At 46.1% G+C, this 24,771-nt stretch overlaps 1 protein-coding gene across 1 annotated transcript; it reads left to right on the top strand.

The window, feature by feature from the left end:
- Nucleotides 1-10,054: 10,054 nt before the first annotated feature.
- HSPB6 (heat shock protein family B (small) member 6) lies at nucleotides 10,055-14,894 on the top strand. The gene is made up of 3 exons (XM_081869814.1): nucleotides 10,055-10,356; nucleotides 13,027-13,149; nucleotides 14,283-14,894. The coding sequence occupies exons 1-3, from the start codon at nucleotides 10,141-10,143 to the stop codon at nucleotides 14,478-14,480; spliced, it is 537 nt and encodes a 178-aa protein (XP_081725940.1). The 5' UTR covers nucleotides 10,055-10,140; the 3' UTR covers nucleotides 14,481-14,894.
- Nucleotides 14,895-24,771: the final 9,877 nt, after the last annotated feature.

Genomic DNA, 24,771 nt, shown 5'->3' on the forward strand with positions numbered 1-24,771 from the left:
CATGGCTGCTGTCCGTGCTGGCTGGGATTGATGGGAGTCGTAGGTCAGCAACACCTGGAAGGCCAAAAGTCTGATTTTGTTGGTTTCCAATATTTATATACCACCTGACAACAAAAGTCCTATGGGCAGACTTAAGTTAAAACCTTAAAACGTAAATTGCAGTAGGAAACAAAAATCTAACAGAATAAAAGCAGCAATAGAGAATGGCATCCAGTACAACAAAAATAAAAAGCAGTAAAAATATATATTTACAACTGAAAATGCTATCAGTGAAGTGATTGTGTTAAAAAATAAGAAGCCTTCTAGATATTACCTGTCAAATGTCATTTGACTGATAAGGCCATTGGGGTGGAACCATTCTAAGTTATCTGAACAAGTCCCACTGAAAATCCAACCCATTTACTACAAAATATAAACCAGCAGCAAGTTGCAGTATGGCCATCTTGTTTGCTTCTTTCTCTTCTTTCCATTTTTTGGGTGTTTTTTTTTTTTGTTCTTATCATTACTACTCTTTTTAGTTTTTTTGGTTCCACCTGCTTTGTTATCTCTGGAGCTGCTGACACAAATATACCAACTATCAGGTGTGGCTAATGCACACCCACTGAGGCTGCACATCACCCTCTTCCAAAGAAGTTTGTTGTTAAAAGTGGAGCGGAGATGCCACCCAAGGTGGGTGCAAATGAATGGAAGTATCTCGTCTGACCTGAACTGGCAGCCTCTCTAGCTTTTCACCTCCTTTGCCTTCTTCATCTGATTGCTGGAGCTCCTCACCCCGTCTCCTTTTTTCCATTCCTTCCTTGAAACCTGCTCAGGGTTGCTTTGGCGTTGAAGGCTGTACATGCACAAAAGCACATTTCACTTCCCTCATTTCGGTTCCCTCATTGCGAGAAGTGAGGTTACAGGGAACCAGACAGAGGGCCTTCTCGGTAGTGGCGCCCGCCCTGTGGAACGCCCTCCCATCAGATGTCAAAGAGATAAAGAATTACCTGACGTTCAGAAGACATCTTAAGGCAGCCCTGTTCAGGGATGTTTTTAATATGTAATGCTGTATTGTTTTTAATACTGATTGGGAGCCGCCCAGAGTGGCTGGGGAAACTCAGCCAGATGGGCGGGGTATAAATAATAAAATATTATTATTATTATTATTATTTGGATTTAATTTACCTCCCTTTGACAAACCAATAGCTAATTCAGATTGAAACCAGCGCTTCACAGACGAATCTGTATTTCTAAAATGGGAGGGATGGAGCAAACATACTGTTCTTGCATCTGTATGTGAAACAGTAATGTACCACTTGGCCATGAAGTTCGTGTCCCAGGTATTCAAACCCTTGTCTCCCGGGTCCTAGACCCATCAGATGTGGGAAGTAGGGGAAGTTTGTCTATGTTCACCTCTCCTTATTGGGAAGCAATTCCTGCTGTTTGAGGAGCTGGGATTTGGAAGTCATTTCAGTTCATCTTGTTACCGTCTGTCTATCTGCTGCATATACAACATACATTTAAAGCACGTGACATTTATAGCCCACCTTTCTCTCTTGAGGATCTCAAGGTGGCAAATGTACATGGTTCTCCCCCTCCTTGCTTAATTCCCACAACAGCCCTGTGCGGTAGGTTAGGCTGAGAGTACCCCAAGGTCACCCACGAGCTACGTGGCCGAATGGGAATTCAAACCCTGGTCTCCCAGGTCCTAGACCAGCACTTTAACCACTGCACTACTTTGGCTCTGCCTCAGTCCTTGTATTGCCAAATGCAAGGTGGTTCTTTGGGGGGGGGGGAATTCAGAGGCAATACAAAACACACGTGAGTGAGAAGATTTAAGAATTTATTCTAAACAGCAAACAATATATACATACCAAGCAAGAACTTCAGTCTGCCACTTGGAAGCCCTCCAGAAGTGGCAAAGTGACTCCTCCAGGTAGCCTGAGGTTGCACGGCCCCATGGCCATCGGTCCGTGCATGAGCTTCTCCGAACTCGGCCCCAAATAATCTGATTTATAGATAGCTAACCTGTTAGCTTTGGCTTGCCTGACTGACCACATGCTACTAGCTACGTGCAAAATATTCCTTAGCCGCTTCTGCCAATGCCTCACTTTCTTCAAACTATGCCCAACATCAAAAGAAGGTACCCAGCAACATCACTTCCTCCCAACAGATTAGGACTAGGAAATCAAAGGCTGTTCTCAGCCATCATAGTGCTTAACAAAAGATAGGGAAAAGGGAGGTACGGGGCAGGAAGAGGGAAACTAAGTTAGATCACTCGAAAGAGAAATATATTCCAGGGAGATTGCCCATGCAGTCCTTTATCTACATAACATAAGACAAGTCAACCTGGATCAGACCAAGAATTCATCAAGAACCCTGGTTGGGGACCTCAGACCCAGGGCCATGTGTAGCACTCCAGACCTCTCTATATCTGGTCCTTGGGACTCTCACCAGGCCTTGCATCAGCCCACCAGCCCTGCTTTTCATCCTCCTAGCGTGTTTTTGTCTAGGGTGGATGGAATGTGCTTTTAAAGTCGGATAATGCCTCTTGCTTGTTTGAATACAGGCTAGAGTAGCACATGAGCATGTGGCGCTGTGGGGACGCAGGTGGCGCTGTGCGTTAAACCACAGAGCCTAGGACTTGCTGATCAGAAGGTCGGCGGTTCGAATCCCTGCGACGGAGTGAGCTCCCGTTGCTTGGTCCCTGCTCCTGTCAACCTAGCAGTTCGAAAGCACGTCAAAGTGCAAGTAGATAAATAGGTACCGCTACAGCGGGAGGGTAAACAGCGTTTCTGTGCGCTGCTCTGGTTCACCAGAAGCGGCTTAGTCATGCTGGCCACATGACCCAGAAGCTGTATGCCGGCTCCCTCGGCCAATAAAGTGAGATGAGCGCCGCAACCCCAGAGTCGGTCACAACTGGACCTAATGGTCAGGGGTCCCTTTACCTTTACCTTTAATGCCTCTTGCTTGTTTGGATACAGGATAGAGTAGCACATGAGCATGTGGAAAGTAGCCTGCTGAACAAAGGTAGAAATTACATTCCTTGCTCTGTCCATTTTGGTCTCTGGCTCCACCTACCCCTTGGCACCTAACCTTCCATCCCCGAAGGTGTCCTAAAAGGAAATACAGACCTTGGAACAAAAAAGGATTCCTAACCCCTGATTTAGGATCTACAGCAACGGGGAATGAAGCCGACAGTCTTCCCTTGTCTCTTCTCCTTCATGCCTCACAGCTGGTATTTGGGGCTAAACTGCCTCTGCATATGGAGGCACCATTTGCACATTACGTCTAATACTGACCCCCCCCCCCCAGTATAGCTGCCTGCTCTCCATAAATTCGCCTGATCCCATTTGAAAGCTGCAGCCATCGCTGCATCTTGCAGCAGCAATTTGCATCAATTAATGACATTACGTTTCAACGTTTAGGGGACTGTCTCTGCCAAACGAGAAAACCTAGAGAGGTTTGTCTGGCATCTGTTTTACTAGCAGCGCCAGACGAAGGACTCCCCACCCACCCCCTCCACTACCACCGAGCTTTCTGGGTGCAGTTTTAACCCCCTTGGCTGGTCTGTGCTTCTTTTATGATTATCTGGCTTTTAGCTTATTTTACTGCTTTGTTTTGATGCTTTTAAGTCTTCTGCTCCTTTTGCTAACTGCCATGGGAACAGGATACAAGAGTAGCATAAAAACAGTGTTTTGTTTTTTTAAAAAAACTGAGAAATGGGCTAGCAGTAGAGAGAAAATCCTGCTTGTTTTTTCTTCAGGGAAGGGAGAAGTCTTGGAACGGTGTATACCTGTTATCCAAAAGAGTTGAGAGCAGCATTCCAGCCTTTTGATGTAATCCAGAAGACGCTTTGGCACAGTCCACACCCTTTCCCAAGCTCAATAGTCTGACTATGAGCTACCCTGTTCTTCTGAATGCTTAGATCCCACTGGAGCAGCACTGATCTCATGGGGTAACTGCCCCACCTAACCCCAGAGGCAGCTGAACAAGCAGTCGGACTCCTTGCGGAAAATTGTGCTGCAGCTCTTTTTAAATCCTTTGAAAATATGTGTGTGGCGGTTCTGGAGGTGCTCCTGAATTTGATAAGAGGGGACCGGTTGGTGCAAGGGATTCAGGTCGGAGCGAAACAATACAAACTTAAAGCTTTTGCAGATGACCTAGTTTTGACCCTGCAGGAGCCAGAACCTAGTACGAAAAGAGTATTGCAATTGATTCAAGACTTTGGTCGGGTGGCAGGATTTAAACTAAATAAACAGAAAACTAAGGTGCTGGGAAAAAATCTGACAGACACAGAGTCAGAACGGTTTCAGAGAGAAACAGAATTAGCTATGGTAAAAAAAGTAAAGTACCTAGGGCTAAACATGACAGCAAAAAATCTGAGTCTATTTAAGGATAATTATGAAAAATGTTGGTCTGAAATTAAGAGAGACTTGGACAGTTGGACCAGATTGAAGCTTTCTTTGTTAGGCCGAATTGCGGCTATTAAGATGAATGTATTGCCAAAGATGTTGTTTTTGTTTCAAACATTGCAAATTGTGGACAAGACGGAGTGCTTCCAGAAGTGGCAGAGAGATATTTCTAAATTTGTCTGGCAGGGCAAAAAGCCCAGAATTAAGTTTAAGATATTAACTGACGCGAAAGAAAGAGGGGGCTTTGCCCTGCCAGACTTAAAGTTGTACTATGAAGCCGCAGCTTTCTGCTGGCTAAAAGACTGGCTACTTCTCGAAGACACTGATGTATTGGATCTGGAAGGTTTTAACAATGCTTTCGGTTGGCACGCATACCTATGGTATGACAAAGTCAAGATCAACAAGGCTTTTAAAAACCATATTGTCAGGAAAGCAGTATTTAATGTCTGGACAAAATACAAAGACTTATTGGAAAACAAAACTCCGAGGTGGCTTTCCCCTCTGGAAGCTAAGGCCCGAAAAAGACCCAATATGGAGGCCAAATGGCCAAAATTTTGGGAAATATTAGATAAAGATGGAGACAATTGGAAATTGCAGAGTTTGGAGAAAATGAAGGATAAAGTGCGAGACTGGTTACATTACGCTCAGATTAAAGAAGTTTTTAAAAATGATAAAAAGTTAGGGTTCCAGGTGGAGAAATCGAAGTTGGAAACAGAATTGTTAGAACCAAAGACTAAGGTATTATCTAGAATGTATAACTTGCTGTTAAAATGGAACACACAAGACGAAATGGTTAAATCGGCTATGATAAAGTGGGCACAGGACATTGGGCATAACATTATGTTTGAGGACTGGGAAAGGTTGTGGACCAATGGGCTGAACTTCACTGCATGTAATGCTTTGAAGGAAAATGTAATGAAAATGATATACAGATGGTACATGACCCCAGTTAAACTTGCCAAAATATACCATTTGCCTGATAATAAATGTTGGAAATGTAAAGAAAATGAAGGAACATTCTTTCACCTCTGGTGGACCTGCCCTAAAGTGAAGGCCTTCTGGGAAATGATATATAATGAGCTGAAAAAGGTATTTAAGTATACCTTCACTAAGAAACCAGAGGCCTTCCTTCTGGGTATTGTCGGCCAGAAGGTGTTAAAGAAGGACCGAACATTTTTTATGTATGCAACAACGGCAGCAAGGATACTCATTGCTAAGAACTGGAAAACTCAAGATCTACCCACACTGGAAGAGTGGCAGATGCAGCTGATGGACTATATGCAACTGGCGGAGATGACTGGCAGAATCCGAGACCTGGGAGAAGAAAGGATTGAAGAGGATTGGAAGAAATTTAAGATTTATCTACAAAAATATTGTAATTTGGTTGCATGTTAAGAAGGATGCTTGATCATAAAATAATTGGTCACCACTAAATTATACCGGAATTTGACGATAATTGAGATTAAGGAAAATATAAACCTTCTGGAGAATTGTTAGACTATTTTTTAAATGAGTGGAAATAAGAATGATAATTTGCTTGAAAAAATTATTCAACGATGTAAGTGAGAGCAGGAGACGTGAGGAAGTCCAAAAAGTTATGAGATTTTGTTATGACATAACTAATGTTGTCTATTATCTGTGCATTTCTTTTATAAAAAAACCTTAATAAATATTTATATATAAAAAAAGAGAATATGTGTGTGGCAAGGTTCTGACTGATGGAAACAGCATGCGAGCTTTGCGAGCAAGGAGGTTGCAATATGGCATTATTTAAAAGTGTGTGGCCTAGTGGTTAGAGCATTGGACTAGGGAGACCAGGGTTTGAATCTCCACTCATCCACAAAGTCCCTGGGTGTCTCTCCACTTAACCTGCCTCACAGGGTTGCTGCGACGAGAAAATGGAGAAGGAGGGGAACCCTGTGTCACCCTGAGCTCCTTGGAGGAGAGATGGGATATTCGTATGAGAATAAGCTGCTTCTAAGCTATTTGTTTTATAAAAAAATCATTTAAATGCATTTTTCTTAAGTCAAAATGGAACATTCCCTACAAACCGGAAACAACTCTGCACTTTTAAAAAATATTATTTTTATGGTCAGGCCATGCCCCACTACTCCAATATTCTGGGTTTCAAAATGCATTATACAGCCTCGTAAAGTTGGGTGGGGGAAGAGTCTCTGTCCTCAAGTAGAACCAATTAAGTTACCCAGCTACCAAGATCAATAAGTGTTAGCATACAATGCCCTAAATGGCTTGGAACCCCAGTCCTGAAAGGAGTAACTCCCCAGCCATCTTAGGCCCTACAATGGACAGAAGAGGACCTCTGGCCGCTGCCCACTTAGTATTGATCCATGACAGGGCCTTCTTGGTGGTGATTCCCCATTTGTGGAATGGCCTCCCTGGAGCATCGAATCTGTCTCCCTTGCTATTGGCTTTCAGGAGAAACTCAAGGACATTCCTGTTTACGCAGATCTTTGTTTATCAGCTATTGCAGTATCTATCCACTACTGCAGTTGCTTTTAGATGTTTTTAAAATAGTTTTTAAAATGCTTTAAATATGTGCACAACATTATGTTTATAATGTGTTGTATTACTATTCTGAGATTGAGCTCCTTTGGGAGGAAGGGTGGGATACAAGTTGAGTAATAAATTACTGATGTTTGTCCCCCTCCCAAAGATATGCAGAGAGAACATAGTTCATAGTACACACTTTTATCATCTCCTTGGGCTAGGGAAAAAATATCCCCTCCCCTTTAACATATTCCCTGCCCCTGCTGCTTCTCAACTCTAAATTATCCTCTCCCCAGGCTGCTTTTTCACTTTAAAAAACTGTGTTGGGGCTTCACAGCTGCATTCATTTGCAGGTAATGTATAATTAGCCCCTTCTAAATAAATATACTTAAGGTCAGGGGCACACGCTAAGGATTTCAATAAGAATGTTTTAAGTATACACTGACAATTCTCCCAGTTGAAACTGAGAGGAGCTAACAGTGCCAGAAAATTGGAACATTTGTGCTCGTTATACCACAGATGTTAATTTTGTAAAATTACTTTTCAGGGAAACAAAACAGCTTTACTAGTCTCACATCAATTAGCCTAATAAAGGCTTTGAGCAGGAAGCTGGGCTGCTATCCCTTCTGCTTCAAAGGCGATTTGGCATTTGAAAGGTGTGTCTCCCTAACCCAATCCCACGGCTTGCTATAGGAGGCGACATTGTATGCTCAGCAAGAAAAGTGTGCTTGTGGTAGGGAGAGATGACTGCTGTATGTAAACTGTGCATTAGAATTCCATTTAGTGTATCTTTCAGCTGGTTCCTAATACCATGGACCGAAGTTCAAGCGAGTCAGAAGGCCTGATCCTGCAGGCCTGTTTTATATTACAGTACTTTCCAACCAAGGTTATTATTGCATTCACCTGTGAGTCAAGTGTTGACCAGTTGTGTGGTCTACATGTCAAGATCCCAAACTGCATATTGAAAAAGCTGAACCACAAGACTCTTGTTTGTGAAAGCCTCCAAATCTTGTTCCTCTATAATATAGAGTCCCTTCTTTCCAACTACCTTTGCTTATAAAGGAGCGAATTTTGCCGTGTTCGTTCTCCCCCAGAGATTTGGATTAGAGGTGCGAAATATTTCCCAAAATGGTGACTTGAGGGAAATACCTGTACTGTCGAGAAACTACAGGACTTGTGCAATAGGCGGAGGTGTGAATCAGTCCCTTTAGCATGCTATGTCCTATTAAATCAGAGTGGGGTGATTTGTTACCCTCTGGGTACTGCTGGACTCCAACTCCCATCAGCCCAGCCAGCTTGGCCAATGAGACAGGGATTATGGGGTTGTGGACAGTGTTCTCGAAGCTACCAGCATGAGTTTGACCAAACTGCGGGATGCAGTGGAAGACGGGAGTGCCTGGCATGCTCTGGTCCATGGGGTCACGAAGAGTCGGACATAACTAAACAACAAAGTCAAATGAATGAGTTAAGCATGTTTACATCTTTTGGAGCCGACCTCCTGGGCTTCCTGTATCCCTTCCCCAGTTGGCATTCTGGATTCTCCTGCTTTGTGAAGGAAACCCCCCAGGTCCTTTGCAAACAGTGCTACATAAAGGGAGAAGCTGCTGAAGCAGCTAAGCATGCTGGGTATGTGCTGTCTCTTCCATCAGTCCATCACCTGGTCCTTGTAGGGTTGGTCCAGTGAGCTCAGGGTTCTGCCTTGGGCTGAGGAAGGGCAAGCAAGTATCTACATGTTGCCAGGCGCAACAGGGATGCTTCCACTTGCGCTGAAAGGCAGCATAAGCATTTTAAATAAATTAAAATAATGCTTTGTGAACATTTCCAAACTCCTTTATTAGGTCATGTCACTGACACACACCATATATTTAAAGTGCATGGCCTCCCCCTCCCCAAGGCTCCCGGGAGCCACAGAGCTATGATTCCCACCAACACCCTTAACAAATTACAGTTCCCAGGATTATATCAGGCTAGAAGGCAAAGCCGGCAGGAAGGGAAGGAAACAAGCGAATGTGGGTTGCAGGAAATGGTGTTAGGGACATAAACGTGGAGAGTGGTTGTTTTTTCGTAAAGAGATTTTATTGCATTTTGGAATATATACAAAAACCAGAAGAACTGATGACAACTGACGAAAAAACCCATGAGCACATAGAATATGTACATTTACTTCTGCGGCTTAAGTAACAAAGTCCAATTCATGAAAGAAAAAAGAAAAGTTGTCTTCACAGTTAAAAAACAACAACACCCAGAGAATACATTTAGTGTTGTTTGACTGTCAAGTGAAGTTCAGATTTGGCAGGCTTGTGTCCATGTTTGTCTTCAAAATGAAGGTTGTCCTGCCTGTGTGACAAAAGAATGCCAAATGATACAAAAAATGTCTGGATTTGTGGAAATCTCAAATTATAGCGTACAATTAAAACTATAATGTAATATAAAATAGCATAATAAAACTATGCTAGTTTTATTCCACTGCGAGTGGTGAAAGCGGAGACCGCCACCCTACGCCATTTCTTTTCTCTTGAATTGTTGGTGGGGAGGGTCCCTAACCATCATCCGATGTAAACACCACAAACCTCAAAGAGTGCTCACTTTACATTCCGAAACAAATCTTTAAAAGATCTGTTAACGCGCGCTCTCTTTCAAAGGGAAACAAGGACTCACATTTCTTCCCTCGGTGTATCGTTTTGCTTCTCCCGTGTACAAAGGTAACGTCTGAAAGGTAACGTCGGTTAGCAGCACTAACCGACGGGAAGAGAAACGATGTGCTTTCCCCCCTCCCCCATCTAACCACCTGTCCCCAAGTCAGACGTTACCGTTACACTGGCCGCCGTTCAACGTGGGAACGGGCTGGATGGGAGCTCAAAGCCGGGGAAACGCCGAGAGAACCTTCCCGGCTCTCTCCGTTCCAGAATAGAATCAGGATGACACGGATGATCCAGGCACGCCTTTCCCCGCTGAGCCGCGCCTCCGCCCATCGGTTCCCTCGTGAGCCTCGAGGCTAGGCGAGCACTAGGCCCCGCCCCTTTTCCCGTGGCCCCGCCCACCCGGGCGCTTCGCGGGGCTTCCCGCTCCGTCCCGAAGCCTCTTCGGCGTTCCAGCGGCTTCCAGGGGGCGGAGCCGGCCGGGTATAAAAGGCGCCGCGGCGGGCCGGGCTGGGCGTGCGCTCCCCTGGCCGCGGTCTGTGTTCTGCGCGTCTCCGGCTGCTCGCTCGCCCGCCCGCCCGCCTTCGCCTCTCCGCGCCATGGACATCGCCATCCACCACCCCTGGATGCGGCGGCCCCTGGGCTTCCCTTCGGCCTTCCCGTCGCTCTTCCCGCCGCGTCTTTTCGACCAGAGGTTCGGCGAAGGGCTCTTCGAGAGCGACTTGTTCCCGGCCACGCTCAGCCCCTATTACATGCGCACGCCCAGCCTGCAGATGCCGCAGATGCCGCAGATGCCGGACACGGGCCTTTCGGAGGTAGGTGCGCCTTGCGTTAAGTTGTGGACGCGTCTGGGGCTTTTGTGCGGAATTGCACCAGAAAAGAAAAGAAAAGATAACGGGAAAAGTTAGTTTTCTAATCCCCCCCCCATGTATGTCGTGATGCCTCTGGCCATGTGCAGAGTGCTTTTTTGGCCGAGCAACAGCGCAGCAGGCCCCCCGCCTAACCGGAGGCTGCTGAGGGGGGTTGCTTAGGACTAAAAGGGAGCAGAAATGCGCGAAGATGGGTAGGGCTCGGTGTCTGGACCTGCGTCGTGGGAATGGGTGTGCCTGCGTGTCGGGAATGTGACGCTTCCTGCGGGGAAACGGTCTGCGGACCCGAAAGTAGTGCTGCTGCTGTTGCCAATTGGTGAAGGTGTGCACTTGAAAGAGGAAAGGGTGCCAAGGGGCTGGCAGGCTGTGCTTACCTATTATGGTAACATTCTTCAGCCGCCCCAGCTGGCCCTATGGGGGAGCAGGGGGGAGACAATGCCAGCTGGGTTGTCTTGCCCTGCGGGGAAGGGGCTGGCATGCAGGACTCAACCCGCCCTCTGGACTCTTTCTATACAGAAGACGCACTGTCTTGCTGGCTCCCTGCCCACAGCTGCCTGGAGTTACTTACCAGCATGGGGGCATAAGAGGTGGCCTTGCCCCAGATCAGATTATTTGTCTGTTTAGCCCAGCACCACCTGCTCTGACCGGCAGTGACTCTCCAGGGTCCCCAGGGAGATCATTTCCCCACGTTGCTGCCAGATACCTGATCCCGAACTGGAGGAGTTGGGAACTGAACCTTGGACCTACTCCATCACCCCAGATAGTTGCTGCCTGTATTAGAGATGCTTCCTCGCTCAGTCGGACATTGGCTGTTGTTTCTGCTGTCCACACTGGTGGGGAATCCCAAGAATTTCCCCCACCCCCAAGTCCCTTCTGCTTGTGGTCAGAACGGGATGTGCCGGGGGGGGGGGGTTGAACCAGGGTCCTTCTCTGCATGCAAAGGAGCTGTAGTCATCAGCTCCATAAATAATAATGACTAAATAATATGTAATCGGACCTGGGAAACGAGGGGTTCTTTTAAGGGCTGTGGCATTAACACCCAACTGTTAGAATTCATCCTTGGGGAGATTTCAGCGCAGCCTTGCGCTGCTGCTGCTGCCGCCACTTAACCCCCCATGCATGACTGGCATACTTGGGCTTTTTTTGTCTTGCGCCTGCTTTTTCCAATGTGCTTCATCACACCCCTTGGCAGGGAGATTGCTCCTGTGTTCTTGGCGCACTGGCTCTAAATATACAGTGATCCAAACTAGAAGACCCTGAGGAATAGCTCAGTCGGTAGTGCCTGAAACTCTTCAGTCTTGGGTTCGAGTCCCACGCTGGGCGAAAGATTCTTGTATTGCAGGGAGTTGAACTGGATAACCCTTGTGGCCCAACTCTACAATTCTATGATATTCTTAGCTAGCTACAAAAGGGTGTAAAATACGGAGCATTCTCGCCCATATTATAAAGGGTTGTGTTTAGCCTGGAGGGGCTGTTGCCGTGTTGGTTTCTGTAACTCATAAGTTACAGAAGTTCAGTGCTCATAAAGCGGCTTCATGGTGGCTCTAACTTATTATTTAACAATTAAAGTGGCTAATTTCTGTCCTAAACACTGTGCATATATTAAGATAATATCAGAGGCAGGGAACTTTTGTCAGCCCAACGACACTGTTCCCTTCTGGACAACCTTTTGTGTTGGTAGGTGAGGCCAGAGCCGAGAATGAGCAGAGCAGAGAATGTGAATTCTGCCTTATGCAGTCAGCTAGTCTCTGCACACCCTGGCATACCTGTTTGGTCCTCCATCCAGACAAATGAGAAGCCTCAGCAGAATTCAATGACGTATTCCACCCAGGCACAAACACTCAAAGAGGGTGTGGTCTTGGAAGAAGCGTGTGATCTGGGTAGAGTCTCGGGGCCAGATACAGACCTGGAGGGCAGCATTTGGCCCCTGGGCCTGGGCATCCGATCCCTGGATTAAGACAGTTGTTGTTCACAGTCTGGTAAGGAATGATATAAAAGGAAGAAGGCATGGTGAGGGAAGAGGAAAGCAAGTGCTGCGCTTTGGCTGCGTATGTTACTAGAGCACTTACTTTCTTCCCCAGCCTTTTGATAGAAGCATAACTAATAGAAAACACCACCACAGTCTGTTATTGGGGATGTCCTTTTTTTTATTATAATGTACAGTGGTACCTCAGGTTACAGACGCTTCAGGTTACAGACTCCACTAACCCAGAAATAGTATGCCGGGTTAAGAACTTTGCTTCAGGATGAGAACAGAAATCACGCGGTGGCGGCAGCGGGAGGCCCCATTAGCTAAAGTGGTACCTCAGGTTAAGAACAGTTTCAGGTTAAGAACGGACCTTAACCCGAGGTACCACTGTGCTTGTTTATTGTGCTCTCAGTATCTATTTTTTGGGAGACTTTGTTCAGCCGGCAACTAACAAGTTCAATGAGTTATAATAGGCCTTGCTAAATATGCCCAGTGGTGTTAGTGCCTACCCTGTGGCTTGTTGAAGAAAGCAGTAAAAGGGTGTTTACTTGTCCACAACAGCACCCCTGTGGGCAGGGGCAGCTGGCCTGTAGAAGATGCTGTCTGTTGAATCCAGTTTTTACTTTGTTTTCCCCCCTTCCACCCAGGTGAAGATCGACAAAGACAAGTTCTCTGTGTTGTTGGATGTGAAGCATTTTTCACCTGAAGAGATGAGTGTGAAGGTGATTGGGGACTACATCGAAGTTCATGCCAAGCATGAGGAACGGCCGGTATGTAGCTTCATGGGTTCTTTGTGGGGTGACCCTGACCTAAAAGATCCCTGTGGTGGCCGTAGGCCAGTGTTCTTCAACCTTGGGAGTTGTCGTTCAGCAAAATCTGGGGACCTGCCATCCTTGAGCTGCCATCAGCTAAGCTGCCTGGGAATGATGGGGTTTGTGGTTCAGCAACTTCCAAGACCCGAGGTTGAAGAACACTGGCATATCCAAAAGCAGAAAGTTAAAGCTGCCATCCTAAGTCAACCCTGGAAGCAAATCCTATTGAACTCTGGAGTCCTCTTAGTCTGTACGCAGGGATTTGGAAACCTCAGTAGCTGGAACTGCCTGGAAAAACATCTGTTGCTGCACCACCAGTGTCCAGAGCAGAATCCGTGGCCCTCCAGAGGTTGTTGGAATTGCAGCTTGCATTGGTCCCAACCAACAGGGTTTATGGCCAGGGGTGCAGGGAATTGTAGTTCAGCAACATCTGGAAGGGCCACAGATCCTGTCCTGCCCCCCCCAAGCCCTGCCTGAAATGTGCAAAAACTACATGCATCTGTAAATAGAAGACATCTGAAGGCAGCCCTGTTTAGGGAAGCTTTTAATGTTTAATAGACTATTGTATTTTAATATTCTGTTGGAAGCTGCCCAGAGTGGCTGGGGAAACCCAGCCAGATGGGCGGGTTATAAATAATAAATTATTATTATTATTATTATTATTATTATTATTATTATTATGGCATGTGTTGCTGCCTGAACTTCCTGTTTGAGTTGCCTTGGGCAGGCAATATAAAGCGACTAACCAATTTAATAAAATAACTTTGGAACTCCCTGCCTGTTGACATCAAGGAGGCGCCTTCGCTGCACACTCTTTCAGTGCCTGCTAAAAACATTCCTGTTGAAACAAGCTTACCTAGATACTTAGAAAGCTGAGGTGATTTCAGTGTTTTAGTATTTTATCTCTAGAAGTAGGGTTCTAAAATTTTACTAGGGGTTACTGGTTTATCTTTCCATAAACTGCTTTGACCTTTTTCCTTTTAAACAATCAAACGGCGTATAAATTTTGTGAAGTAAATTTCTTGGTGAGAGTGCTGGTTTCTGGACCCCCTTTAGTCACTTGCCTGTTTTTGTGTCTCCGCTCTTTACAGGATGAGCACGGCTACATCTCCCGGGAGTTCCACCGCCGCTACATGATCCCCAAGGGGGTTGATCCAGCAGCCATCACCTCGGCCCTGTCTCCCGATGGTGTGCTATCCATCACGGCGCCGACTACCCAGGCTCTTCCTGGAGTGGAGCGCAGCATCCCCATAAGCCGCCAGGAAAAGCCTGCCGTCACCGGAAAGTAATAGGGTAGCAGCCTAGCTTGGCTTTTTGCTCTCAGTTTTTACAGGAAGCCAGCAAGCATCCGAGGCCTGCTCTCCCCTCGCTAGTAGCTGCAAGGGCTGCTCACTCTTCACAGAAGTGACATTCCCCTCTGCCCGCTCCCTGCTGAGGTTCTGGCAGCAGAGACTATATATTGCCTCTAGGGTGGTGATCCTTTAGTGCAATTTCCCTACACTCCAGTAGGACCTTCCTGGAGTAGAGATTGGGCCCTTTCTTCTTCTGGCTAGGAGTACCCTTCTGTTGCAGGCTTACTCTGTGCACCACTGTTTATGCCAATCTCATTGCTTTGTATAAATACGGATGCCACTTGGGTACATGTACTTGCTTAAAAAAACAGATGTCACATTGATACTTGCTAATAAACATGATGTTTCTGCCTTCTGAGTGTGTGATTGTATTCTGGACTTGGGAGGGCAATGAACCTTAAGGCGGCACCAGCAGGGAAGGTGGGTGGTAGCAAGTTTCCACATCACTGACCATGGCATTGACCGCTGTATTCCAGATTAGAGCATAAGAGCCCAGCAGGATCAGGCCTATCCAGCAGCATATTCCTTCAAGTGGACGTCTTGGAAGTGAAGGAGCAAGACATGGGCATAAACGCCCTCTCCCTAGGAAATCCATAAAACACTCTAAAAAGGATAGTTATTTTGCAGAAGCCATGCTGATTCTTCTCTAGCAAAGCTTGTTCTTCTATTTTCTCGGTGCTTTCCACCAGTTTTCCCAGGACAGATATCAGGCTAACTGGTCTGCAACAGCCCAAACCCCAATATATTTCCCAAATACTTAACCTTACACTAGCCACTTTCCACTCTTCGGGTACAAAGGCTGATTATTAGCGACAAGCTGCATGTTGTTGTTAGATCAGCAGTTTTGCATTTCATTTCTCTTAAGAATGCTCTGAGGGCTGTCATCTGGACCCGATGACTTCTTTTGAATTGGTTGAGGATGCCTAGAGCATCATTGTGTGACGCCAATATTTGCAATAGGACCTGGCAAGAGGATTTGGTTGTTAAACCCCTGGGAATTGTAGCTCTGTGAGGGGAATAGGAGTCTCCTAACAACTTTCGGCACCCTTAGCAAATTGCCCTTCCTATAATTCTTTGGGGGAAGCTATGATTATTCAAAGGGCAAAGTGCAGATGGGGCCTAACTTAGACCATTAATTTGAATGGGTCTACTCTCAGCAGAGGGATGCGGGTAGCACTGTGGGTTAATCCACAGAGCCTAGGACCTGCCAATCAGAAGGTCGGTGGTTTGAATCCCCGCAACTGGGTGAGCTCCCATTGCTTGGTCCCTGCTCCTGTCAACCTAGCAGTTCGAAAGCACGTCAAAGTGCAAGTATATAAATAGGTACCGCTCCAGCGGGAAGGTAAACGGTGTTTCTGTGCGCTGCTCTGGTTTGCCAGAAGCGCCTTAGTCATGCTGGCCATATGACCCGGAAGCTGTACGTCGGCTCCCTCGGCCAATAAAGCAAGATGAGCGCCGCAACCCCAGAGTCTGCCACGGCTGGACCTAATGGTCAGCGGTCCCTTTACCTTTACTCTCAGCAGAGCTTATCTCACACTCTGGCTTATGTAGCACCATGAAGCTGTCTTTTGTGCAGCTGCAGCCATGTGAACCCGAAGCTTAACAGACTCACTTTAATTACCCCTCAATGCCCAGAACAAAGGCCTATTGCCTCCATCCTAATTGCCATTCAAGCTTCTGATTTTGAAACTGTAATTACAAAACAGCTTTGCATGCAGTGTTTAAGACGCGTGAATCCTTCCACATTTCCAGATGTCTCAGCATGTATAGGCAAGTTTCAAACGTGCTTAAAATGTACCGTGTCTTAACATCTGTGGGCACTGTAGTCCCGGCGGAGACACGCAATATGCATTCCACAAACGACAGAAACTTGGCGGGCTGCCTAATCCGTTGTGCCGATGGATTAAATATCTTTATTTTTGCAGAGGAGTCTTGTGGTGTTAGGCTTTCGAAGCAAAACAGTCATGTCAGTTGGCATGTCTTAACAAATTGGTTATGGTGGAAGTTTTTTGCAGGCTACAGTTCCACCTTTATTGTGTGCATCTGATACTGGAACATTCTGCTTGGGGAGCTACCTGGTTCTGCCTGGGTGGCTATTACAGGCACTGGGTATGGCAGAATTTTGGTGTGATTCAGCAGGGATCTCCTAGGTGTGGTCTTATTTCAGCCATGGAAATAAGTGTTGGAAACATGCCCCAGGAAGGCTACCAACTTCCAAGTCTTCAGAGCGTCTCTCCAGTGGTCCTCCCTGGCTGTAAATCACCCTCAGTCCAGAGAGACCAGTGATAAGTGACCTTTCTCTTCTGAGAAGAGCACACTAGTCTTCTGGTACAGTGGTACCTCGGGTTAAGTACTTAATTTGTTCCGGAGGTCCGTTCTTAACCTGAAACTGTTCTTAACCTGAAGCACCACTTTAGCTAATGGGGCCTCCTGCTGCCACCGCGCCGCCAGAGCATGATTTCTGTTCTCATCCTGAAGCAAAGTTCTTAACCCGAGGTACTATTTCTGGGTTAGCGGAGTCTGTAACCTGAAGCGTATGTAACCTGAAGCATGTAACCCGAGGCACCACTGTATTTCATAGCAGAAGAAAGATTTGTAGTTCTAAAACTACTTTATTTACAGTCTATGTACAAAGGCTCCATCAGCACGTCTGAGCTCTTTGAACACCAGTACAGAAAACTGCGACACATACAGAAGTGAAACTAACTTCCAACAGTACAGGAAGAGATAATACAGACTTCCTTTCTCACGCTCTCTCAGACACTCACATGATGTCCACAAAACATAGTACAATAGTACCACTCGCTGGAGCAGCCTGGATAAATAAAAATCCTAACAATAAGTTCCCCAGAGTTACCAGGTTGCAAAATTTTACTACTCTCTTTGCCCTTGCAGATGAGGGACAGAATCTGCTTCAATGGCTGCCTGCTACATTTCTATGCCCTGGTACTGAGGAGTGGGCTTTCTTGTCAGTCCACTCACTTTCTCTAGTAAGCATGGAGGAGAAAGTATTCCACCTCTTTGGCCTGCCTGCCTCTAACTCCTTGCCTCCCTGTGGTGAGTAGTCTAGTATTTAAACAGCCTAGCACGGCACCCTTAGACTTGTTGTTGTTTAGTTGTTTAGTCGTGTCCAACTCTTCGTGACCCCATGGACCAGAGCATGCCAGGCACTCCTATCTTCCACTGCCTTCTGCAGTTTGGTCAAACTCATGCTGGTAGCTTCGAGAACACTATCCAACCATCTCGTCCTCTGTCGTGCCCTTCTCCTTGTGCCCTCCATCTTTCCCAACATCAGGGTCTTTTCCAGGGAGTCTTCTCTTCTCATGAGGTGGCCCAAGTATTGGAGCCTCAGCTTCAGGATCCGTCCTTCTTGTGAGCGCTCAGGGCTGATTTCCTTCAGAATGGAGAGGTTTGATCTTCTTGCAGTCCATGGGACTCAAGAGTCTCCTCCAGCACCATAATTCAAAAGCATCAATTCTTCGCCGATCAGCCTTCTTTATGGTCCAGCTCTCACTTCCATACATCACTACTGGACCCTTAAGACTAACATCTGTTAATTTGCTTAGTTTGTGCTGACTTTGCCATGATGGTCAAGAAGACAGGGCATTGAAGCTCTAATCTCTGCAGGTGGAGAGAATCTCTTCCTTAGCTCAAGGGCTACATTAACCTTCTGGGGGCCATATTGTCATTCTTTTCTTTAAAGGGACTTTACATGCAGGTCGCCTACAGCCTCCCAGATAAAGCTCCACACCTTTGTCCCAAGTTTCTGTGTTAATGCTGCAAAGGATGGTATTTTTCTAAAAAAACTCTGCTAAACTAGATGCTAATCTTCATTGATGGAAGAGGAAGTGTTGTAGATTTCCCCAAACAATTCGAGGAGGAAACACAAGACTTCATGCACTTCCCACGACCAAGATATAATTGGTTGGTTCTCTGTATATAAGCCAGTAAGTGAGCAAATCTAGATGCAAAGGTGGGCAGAAAAGTGAAAATAAAATTTAACTTTGTATAGAAGGCTAGCTTCTACATCTACACACATGCTCTCTTGTCCACATGGCCCTCCCAAGTTTTTCCCAGTTCCTGGAGTTACAGAAGCCGTCCCGGTTTCTGATTTGATCCCGGAATGTCCCACTTTCCTTGGGACGTCCCTATTTTCATCAGAGAAATGTTGGAGGGTGTGGAGTTATGCGACCCCCGAGCCAAGGAGATAAGTAGCTATACAGTGGTACCTCAGGTTACATACGCTTCAAGTTACATACGCTTCAGGTTACAGACTCTGCTAACCCAGAAATAGTGCTTCAGGTTAAGAACTTTGCTTCAGGATGAGAACAGAAATTGTGCTCCAGCTGCACGGCGGCAGCAGGAGGCCCCATTACCTAAAGTGGTGCTTCAGGTTAAGAACAGTTTCAGGTTAAGAACGGACATCCGGAACCAATTAAGTACTTAACCCAAGGTACCACTGTACAACCTTTAGAAGATATCTGAAGGCAGCCCTATATTATCATCTCTCTCTCTCTCTCTCTCTCTCACACACACACACACACACACACACACACACATCTATAGGAAGCTGCCCAAAGTCATAGCTGTCAACTTTTCCCTTTTCTTGCCAGGAATCCTATTCGGAATAAGGGAATGTCCCTTTAAAAAAGGGGAAAGTTGACAGCTTTCCCCAGAGTGGCTGGGGCAACCTAGTCAGATGGGCTGGGTAGTATTTTATTTTATTATTTTTATTATTATTGAAATGTTGGAGGGTATGCCCTACTCCTCCATCAGGCAAGCAGGAGGTAATATCAGAGTGCAAGGATGTATTCTAGCCAGGCAAGAAGGATGAGAAGCAGGCTAGTTAAGGCATGTAGCTCAGGGAAAGAGGGTGTGACTTCGCAATGTCCCCTGGCCCAGGTACAGAGATTTGGAGGCTTAAAAACAACAGGGCTTTCTTGCCCACTAACAAAGGAGGTGGAGGTGTGGGCTGTGGCTCCGCCAAGCAAACATGACAAATCTTTCACACTTGACTTTTCTTTCTAGCGCCACTGTGTCCTAAGAAACAGACTTTTTCAGCGAAGGCAGTGACCACAAAATAGCAAATAAAGAGAACAACACTTGAGCAGAGTCAAAAGTACCACTACAGCTAGTTTGGAGAGAAAACCCTCTGCACCAGCGTGTAACTGCTAAAGAACGGAATAAAAAGGGACACATTCTTCAAGTTGTCAGTGCTTGCCTGTGTTAAAACTTAATGAACTTTGGTTCAGAAAGCAAGTTAAAAGAAGAAGAAAATAGCTGGCAGCCAGCCAAACGAAAAACCACAAGTTTCCTCTGCTTTGCCTTTTCCAAAAGCAGAGGTTGCCAATGTGGTGCCCGCAGAGTCTCCTCGCCCCATTGAAATTAGGCTTGAAAGAAGTACGCTATTGTAGCCAAGAGAAAATAGGTTGTGGTGTGTGCTTGGCTGCAGTATCTCTGCCTTGCAAATGTGCCTACTGGCCCAGAAAACACTGGCAACCCCTGCACTGTGATCTGCTACATGAATACAGGGATATTTCTGCAGGGCAAGTTGGCTGTGGATTCATAGAATCCTAGATCATCCCTGCTTATGCACACAAGTTGCTTTTGCAGCCTCTACATATCGTCGCCCTCAAAATGCCATTCCGCTCCCCCGCTCCCCCATGTAATCTGGATTTACTTTTGCTTACTGAATTTCCTGCAGAAGCATTAAAACCACATTAAAAGGGGGAATCTGGGGTGATGTTTTGAAGGGGGAGGTCATTTGGACGCTGCACAAAATTCCTGGAGTGGTGGAGCATCTGCTTTGCTTGCAGATGGTCCTGGGTTCAAACGCCGACTTCGCCAGGGAAGGCTGGGAAAGAATCACTGCCTCAAAAACCATGGAGGGTTGCTGCCGGTCAGAGTAGACAGTACTGAACTGGATGGACCAATGGTCTCACTCAGAGGTGCTAACTTGTGCCCCAGATTGTGGGTGCCCAGTGGCACACATGCGTTTGACGCGACATCATGATAACAGGTGCCCGTGGTCTGCACTTTCTGGAAGCAACTGAACAGTTTGGTTCCAAATGGCTTTCCCGGCTGGGTAACTTAGTGATATGTGTCTCCTTTGTTTTAATTCAAATGCATCTGCTGTTTCCTTTTTTATTGTGCATTGCCTTGAACCACAGTGCAGAAGGCGAATAATAATAATACAATGGTATCTCGGGTTACATATGCTTCAGGTTACATACGCTTCAGGTTACAGACTCCGCTGACCCAGAAATAGTGCTTCAGGTTAAGAACTTTGCTTCAGGATGAGAACAGAAATTGTGCTCCGGCGGCGCGGCGGCAGCAGGAGGCCCCATTAGCTAAAGTGGTGCTTCAGGTTAAGAACAGTTTCAGGTTAAGAATGGATCTCCGGAACGAATTAAGTACTTAACCTGAGGTACCACTGTAACATGATGATGTTGATGCACTAGCTACAAGCCATTGGACTGTCTCCAACGGGTAATCTTATAACTTAAGTTCTTCCCCTGGTATCCTGGTCACCTTCGCTGCTATGACACAGCAGTTCTTGTGACTCTTCTCAGCAAGGCAAAGACAGAAAGATCCACGGTGGTGCATCTCAAGAGTGCGTTGGCTTTGGACGTGGGAAAACGCCAGGGGAAATATTTGCTCAGTCATGGAGCCTGTTGGCTTGCAGCCTAACTTCAGAGGTAAACTGAGAACCCCATGTAAGCTATCCCCAGCTGCTTGGAGTAAGGGTAGGATACACAATTGTCTAATAGTCTATATATATATATATATCTGTGTGTGTGAGGGAGCTGGTTTCAGCTTCGTCACTTTCAAGAATAGGGATAAGTTCCCCACCCGCCTGAGGGCTATATTTTCCAGAATTTTCCAGACATTGTGGGATTCGGCTGTCGGAAACAGTGTCCAGGCAGAAATTGCTTAAACATCCGGGGAAATCCGGACATACGGCAAACCCATGTCAGAAGTGTAGATTTCGGCAAATTTCCTTAAAAATAGCTTTGAAACTTCTTTTTCTTGTTGAGATCTTGCGAAAATAGCTCAATGACTTTTGTGTCTGGATTTTCTCTTTTTGAAATACAGCAACCCTATTGTATTCCCTTCTGGGCAACTTCCCAGAGGTCACATGACAGTGGTGGGTGGGGCCAGAAGCACATATCCTCCAATTGAAACCCTGGAGAATCAACTGCCAGTCAGGGAGCCACTGAGTAGAATGGACCACTGATCTCTGTTTAAGGCAGATTCCCATGTTCCTATGGCATTAATGGACCTAAGTTAGTGATGTCCATTCACGTCTATGAGGCTACACTGCTTAATAGTGGATGCAACCCAGTATGTCTTTCCCCACTTCAGTTAAGTGGATGAAACGAAGACAGCTGTGGGCTTGAGTGCGAAAGGAGTGTGAGCTCAGTTCAGTTCTGGAGACAAATTCCTAGGCGAAAGATGTGAGCCTTGTTCTTTAATCCTGACTGTATGTTGTTTGGTTCTTGGGAGTCCTTCTCCAACACAACATGGGCTGGAAGGTCCATCTTGCATATGTATTAAATAGAGCTAAAGTCCTTTCCTTTGCGCTACTGCGTTTTTTCTTTTCAGATGGGGCTTTCCATATTCCATCAGTGTTAAAAGTTTTCAAGGCAAAGGTGATTACAACAATAGCATATGCAATCCCAATATGGGGGTCCTTTGTTAATCTAACCCAATTGGAGGTAATCCAAAACCAGCTGCTAAGAAGGTTGCTAAAATTACCCAGGTGTGTAGGCAATACTGCTATACGACTCGAACTAAATGTTACATCTCTAGAAACCACATTATGGAAATGCATCCTCTGTTACTGGTTGGCATTATGGCATAAACTTCCAAATCTCCACTTGATACAGTGTCTCTGGAGAGATGACTTCCCTAGCCCTTGGGCAAAAATAATACATGGGAAACTTGTGTCCTTAGGACTATCTCCATCTGAACTACTAAAATTGGATTTAATTTCTGCCAAGAGAATTATAACTCACAAATTAGAGGAGATGGATTTACAATTTAATATTGCGACAGGTGGTGGCACCTGTTCGCCAATAAACCTTGGCTTAACACCACCAACGAAACTTCCATCTTATTTAACTACCTTATCTGTGGTGATGCACAGGTATGCCTTTATAAAGGCTAGATTCAATGTTTTCCCATCAAATGTGTTGGGTAACAGACTCTCCAACGGACAGATCTCACTCCTCTGTGACTGTAAAAGTGGATCTATAGAATCATTATATCATATAATCTTCTGTTGTCCATTACATTCGGCTTCACGGTCCAAGTTTCTGGCCCCATATTTATCGAGAATTGCTGACAGACCTCAGGAAGCCCAAATAATATTAAACGACGAAGACACAAGTAGATCCCTTGCAGTCGCTAGATACCTGATTGTCTTATTTCAAAAGAGGAGAAATGGATCACTGTATGACTCTGACAGCTTAGATAAACTTAAGAACCATCAATAAGTGCCAGAACTAAGACGCATATACCCCAAAATCTGAGGGATTTGAATTGCGGTTTACATAGAGGGAGCTTATTGTGTATAGTGTTTACTTAATTGAAGTAAAATTGGTTTTATATGGGTGTTTTAACTTGGAACTGTTTAAATGGTATTGTTTATGGATAAATTTTGATGTATTGTTTTAGATATGGGCCAATGGCCGTAATAAATCAAACTAACTAACTGTATGTTGTTTGCACCTGGTTCTGGTTGGCAGATCTCGAGGTTCTAGCGAAAAACGAAATTGACCCAACAGTTTGGATAGTTTGTGCATGCCTGATTTGCAGGAGAGCTGCAACTTGCACCCATTTAACCTGCGCACATTCAGCTTTACGCACTTGGCAATAAAAAAATAAAATAAAAATAAGGGTGCAGGCATCTGGGGAAAAAATACATTGGCAATCCCATCTGCCTTTGCCCCCAAAGTGCTTTGACTATGCGTGATTTTGGCTTTGTGCTCTATCCCTGGAACATAAGTTGAGAGTCAACTGTAGTAGACAATACTACCTAGCAGAGCAAGGCTTCGGTGTGGTATGAAGTCCTTCCAAAGGAGCTGACCAGTGAAGGAGAGGGGCAACAATAGGAAGCAGCTGACAGGGACCGTGCTGAGGATCAGGATCCTCAATCTTTCCAGGAGCAGTGGGACAGTATAGATTTGGAACAGTGGTTTGCAGAGGGACATAGTTCAGAAGACAGAAGTTGGGAAGAACTGGGTGGTGAACAGCTAGGAGAAGAACTGGGAGAGAGTTAACAGACTCTCTCTCACTGGTAAGCATCCATCCGCTCAGCCCAAGGTCAAGGAGAGCAGAGAGGGTGGCAACACAGAAAGCAGAGTGGTTGCAAGACGAGGAACTGACATGGGTGACTAGGGGAGGAAGCAGGTGGAACCCTTAACTGGGAGCACCTTCATTCCTAGGAATGGATTCTTTGGTCTCTCTCTGTGATCATTAATATCTGTAAATGGTAAGAGACTCCTTTCGCTTTGTTCTGCTTATCTACTGCCAAAGGGGGCAGGGAGTAAGCAGAGTCCCTGAAGCCTGACAGCAGCCTTATGTCAAGGCAGCCCGCTGCTCAGTCTAGCTCAGCATCACCTGCACTGACCGGCAGCAGCTCTCTGGTGCTTCAGTGAGGTGTCTTTCCCACTCCTACCTGGAGACGCTGGGGAGGCCATTTGCATACATGTTCTCTTGAGACCTGCTGGTGAAGGGCAGGAAATAATTTTAATAATAAAAATGTACTCAACCACTGAGCTACACTCCTCTCCACCAAACATCACAGCAACACAGGAAGATGCGGTGAAGGGGAGAGTGCTCCTGTACCCGGGTCCTGCTTGCTGGCTTTGGCATCTGGTCGGCTGCTATAAGGCTGCTAGGCTGGGTGAGCCCCGAGCCCCATCCAGCAAAGTCCTTCTTATGAGTCAGACCCCTAGCTCTCCACGCTGGCTGGCAGAGGCTGTCCAAGATTTCAGGCAATATTTTCTCCCAGCCCTACAAGGACACGCCAGGGATTGAACCTGGGTATTGAACCTGCACTCAAAGCAGGTGTTCTTCCACTGCATCACAGTCCTTCGCACCAACGGGTGTTCTCCGAATCCAGCCCATAAAAAGCCACTCTGGAGATCTCCGGCTGTGTCACACTCCACTGACTCACCAGGCCCAAATGTTGCTCTGCCTATCAAGCCTCTGGCGACCCGCC

Source organism: Podarcis erhardii (genome assembly GCF_964252035.2).
Source record: "Podarcis erhardii genome assembly, chromosome: 7".
Taxonomy (NCBI): Eukaryota; Metazoa; Chordata; class Lepidosauria; order Squamata; family Lacertidae; genus Podarcis; species Podarcis erhardii.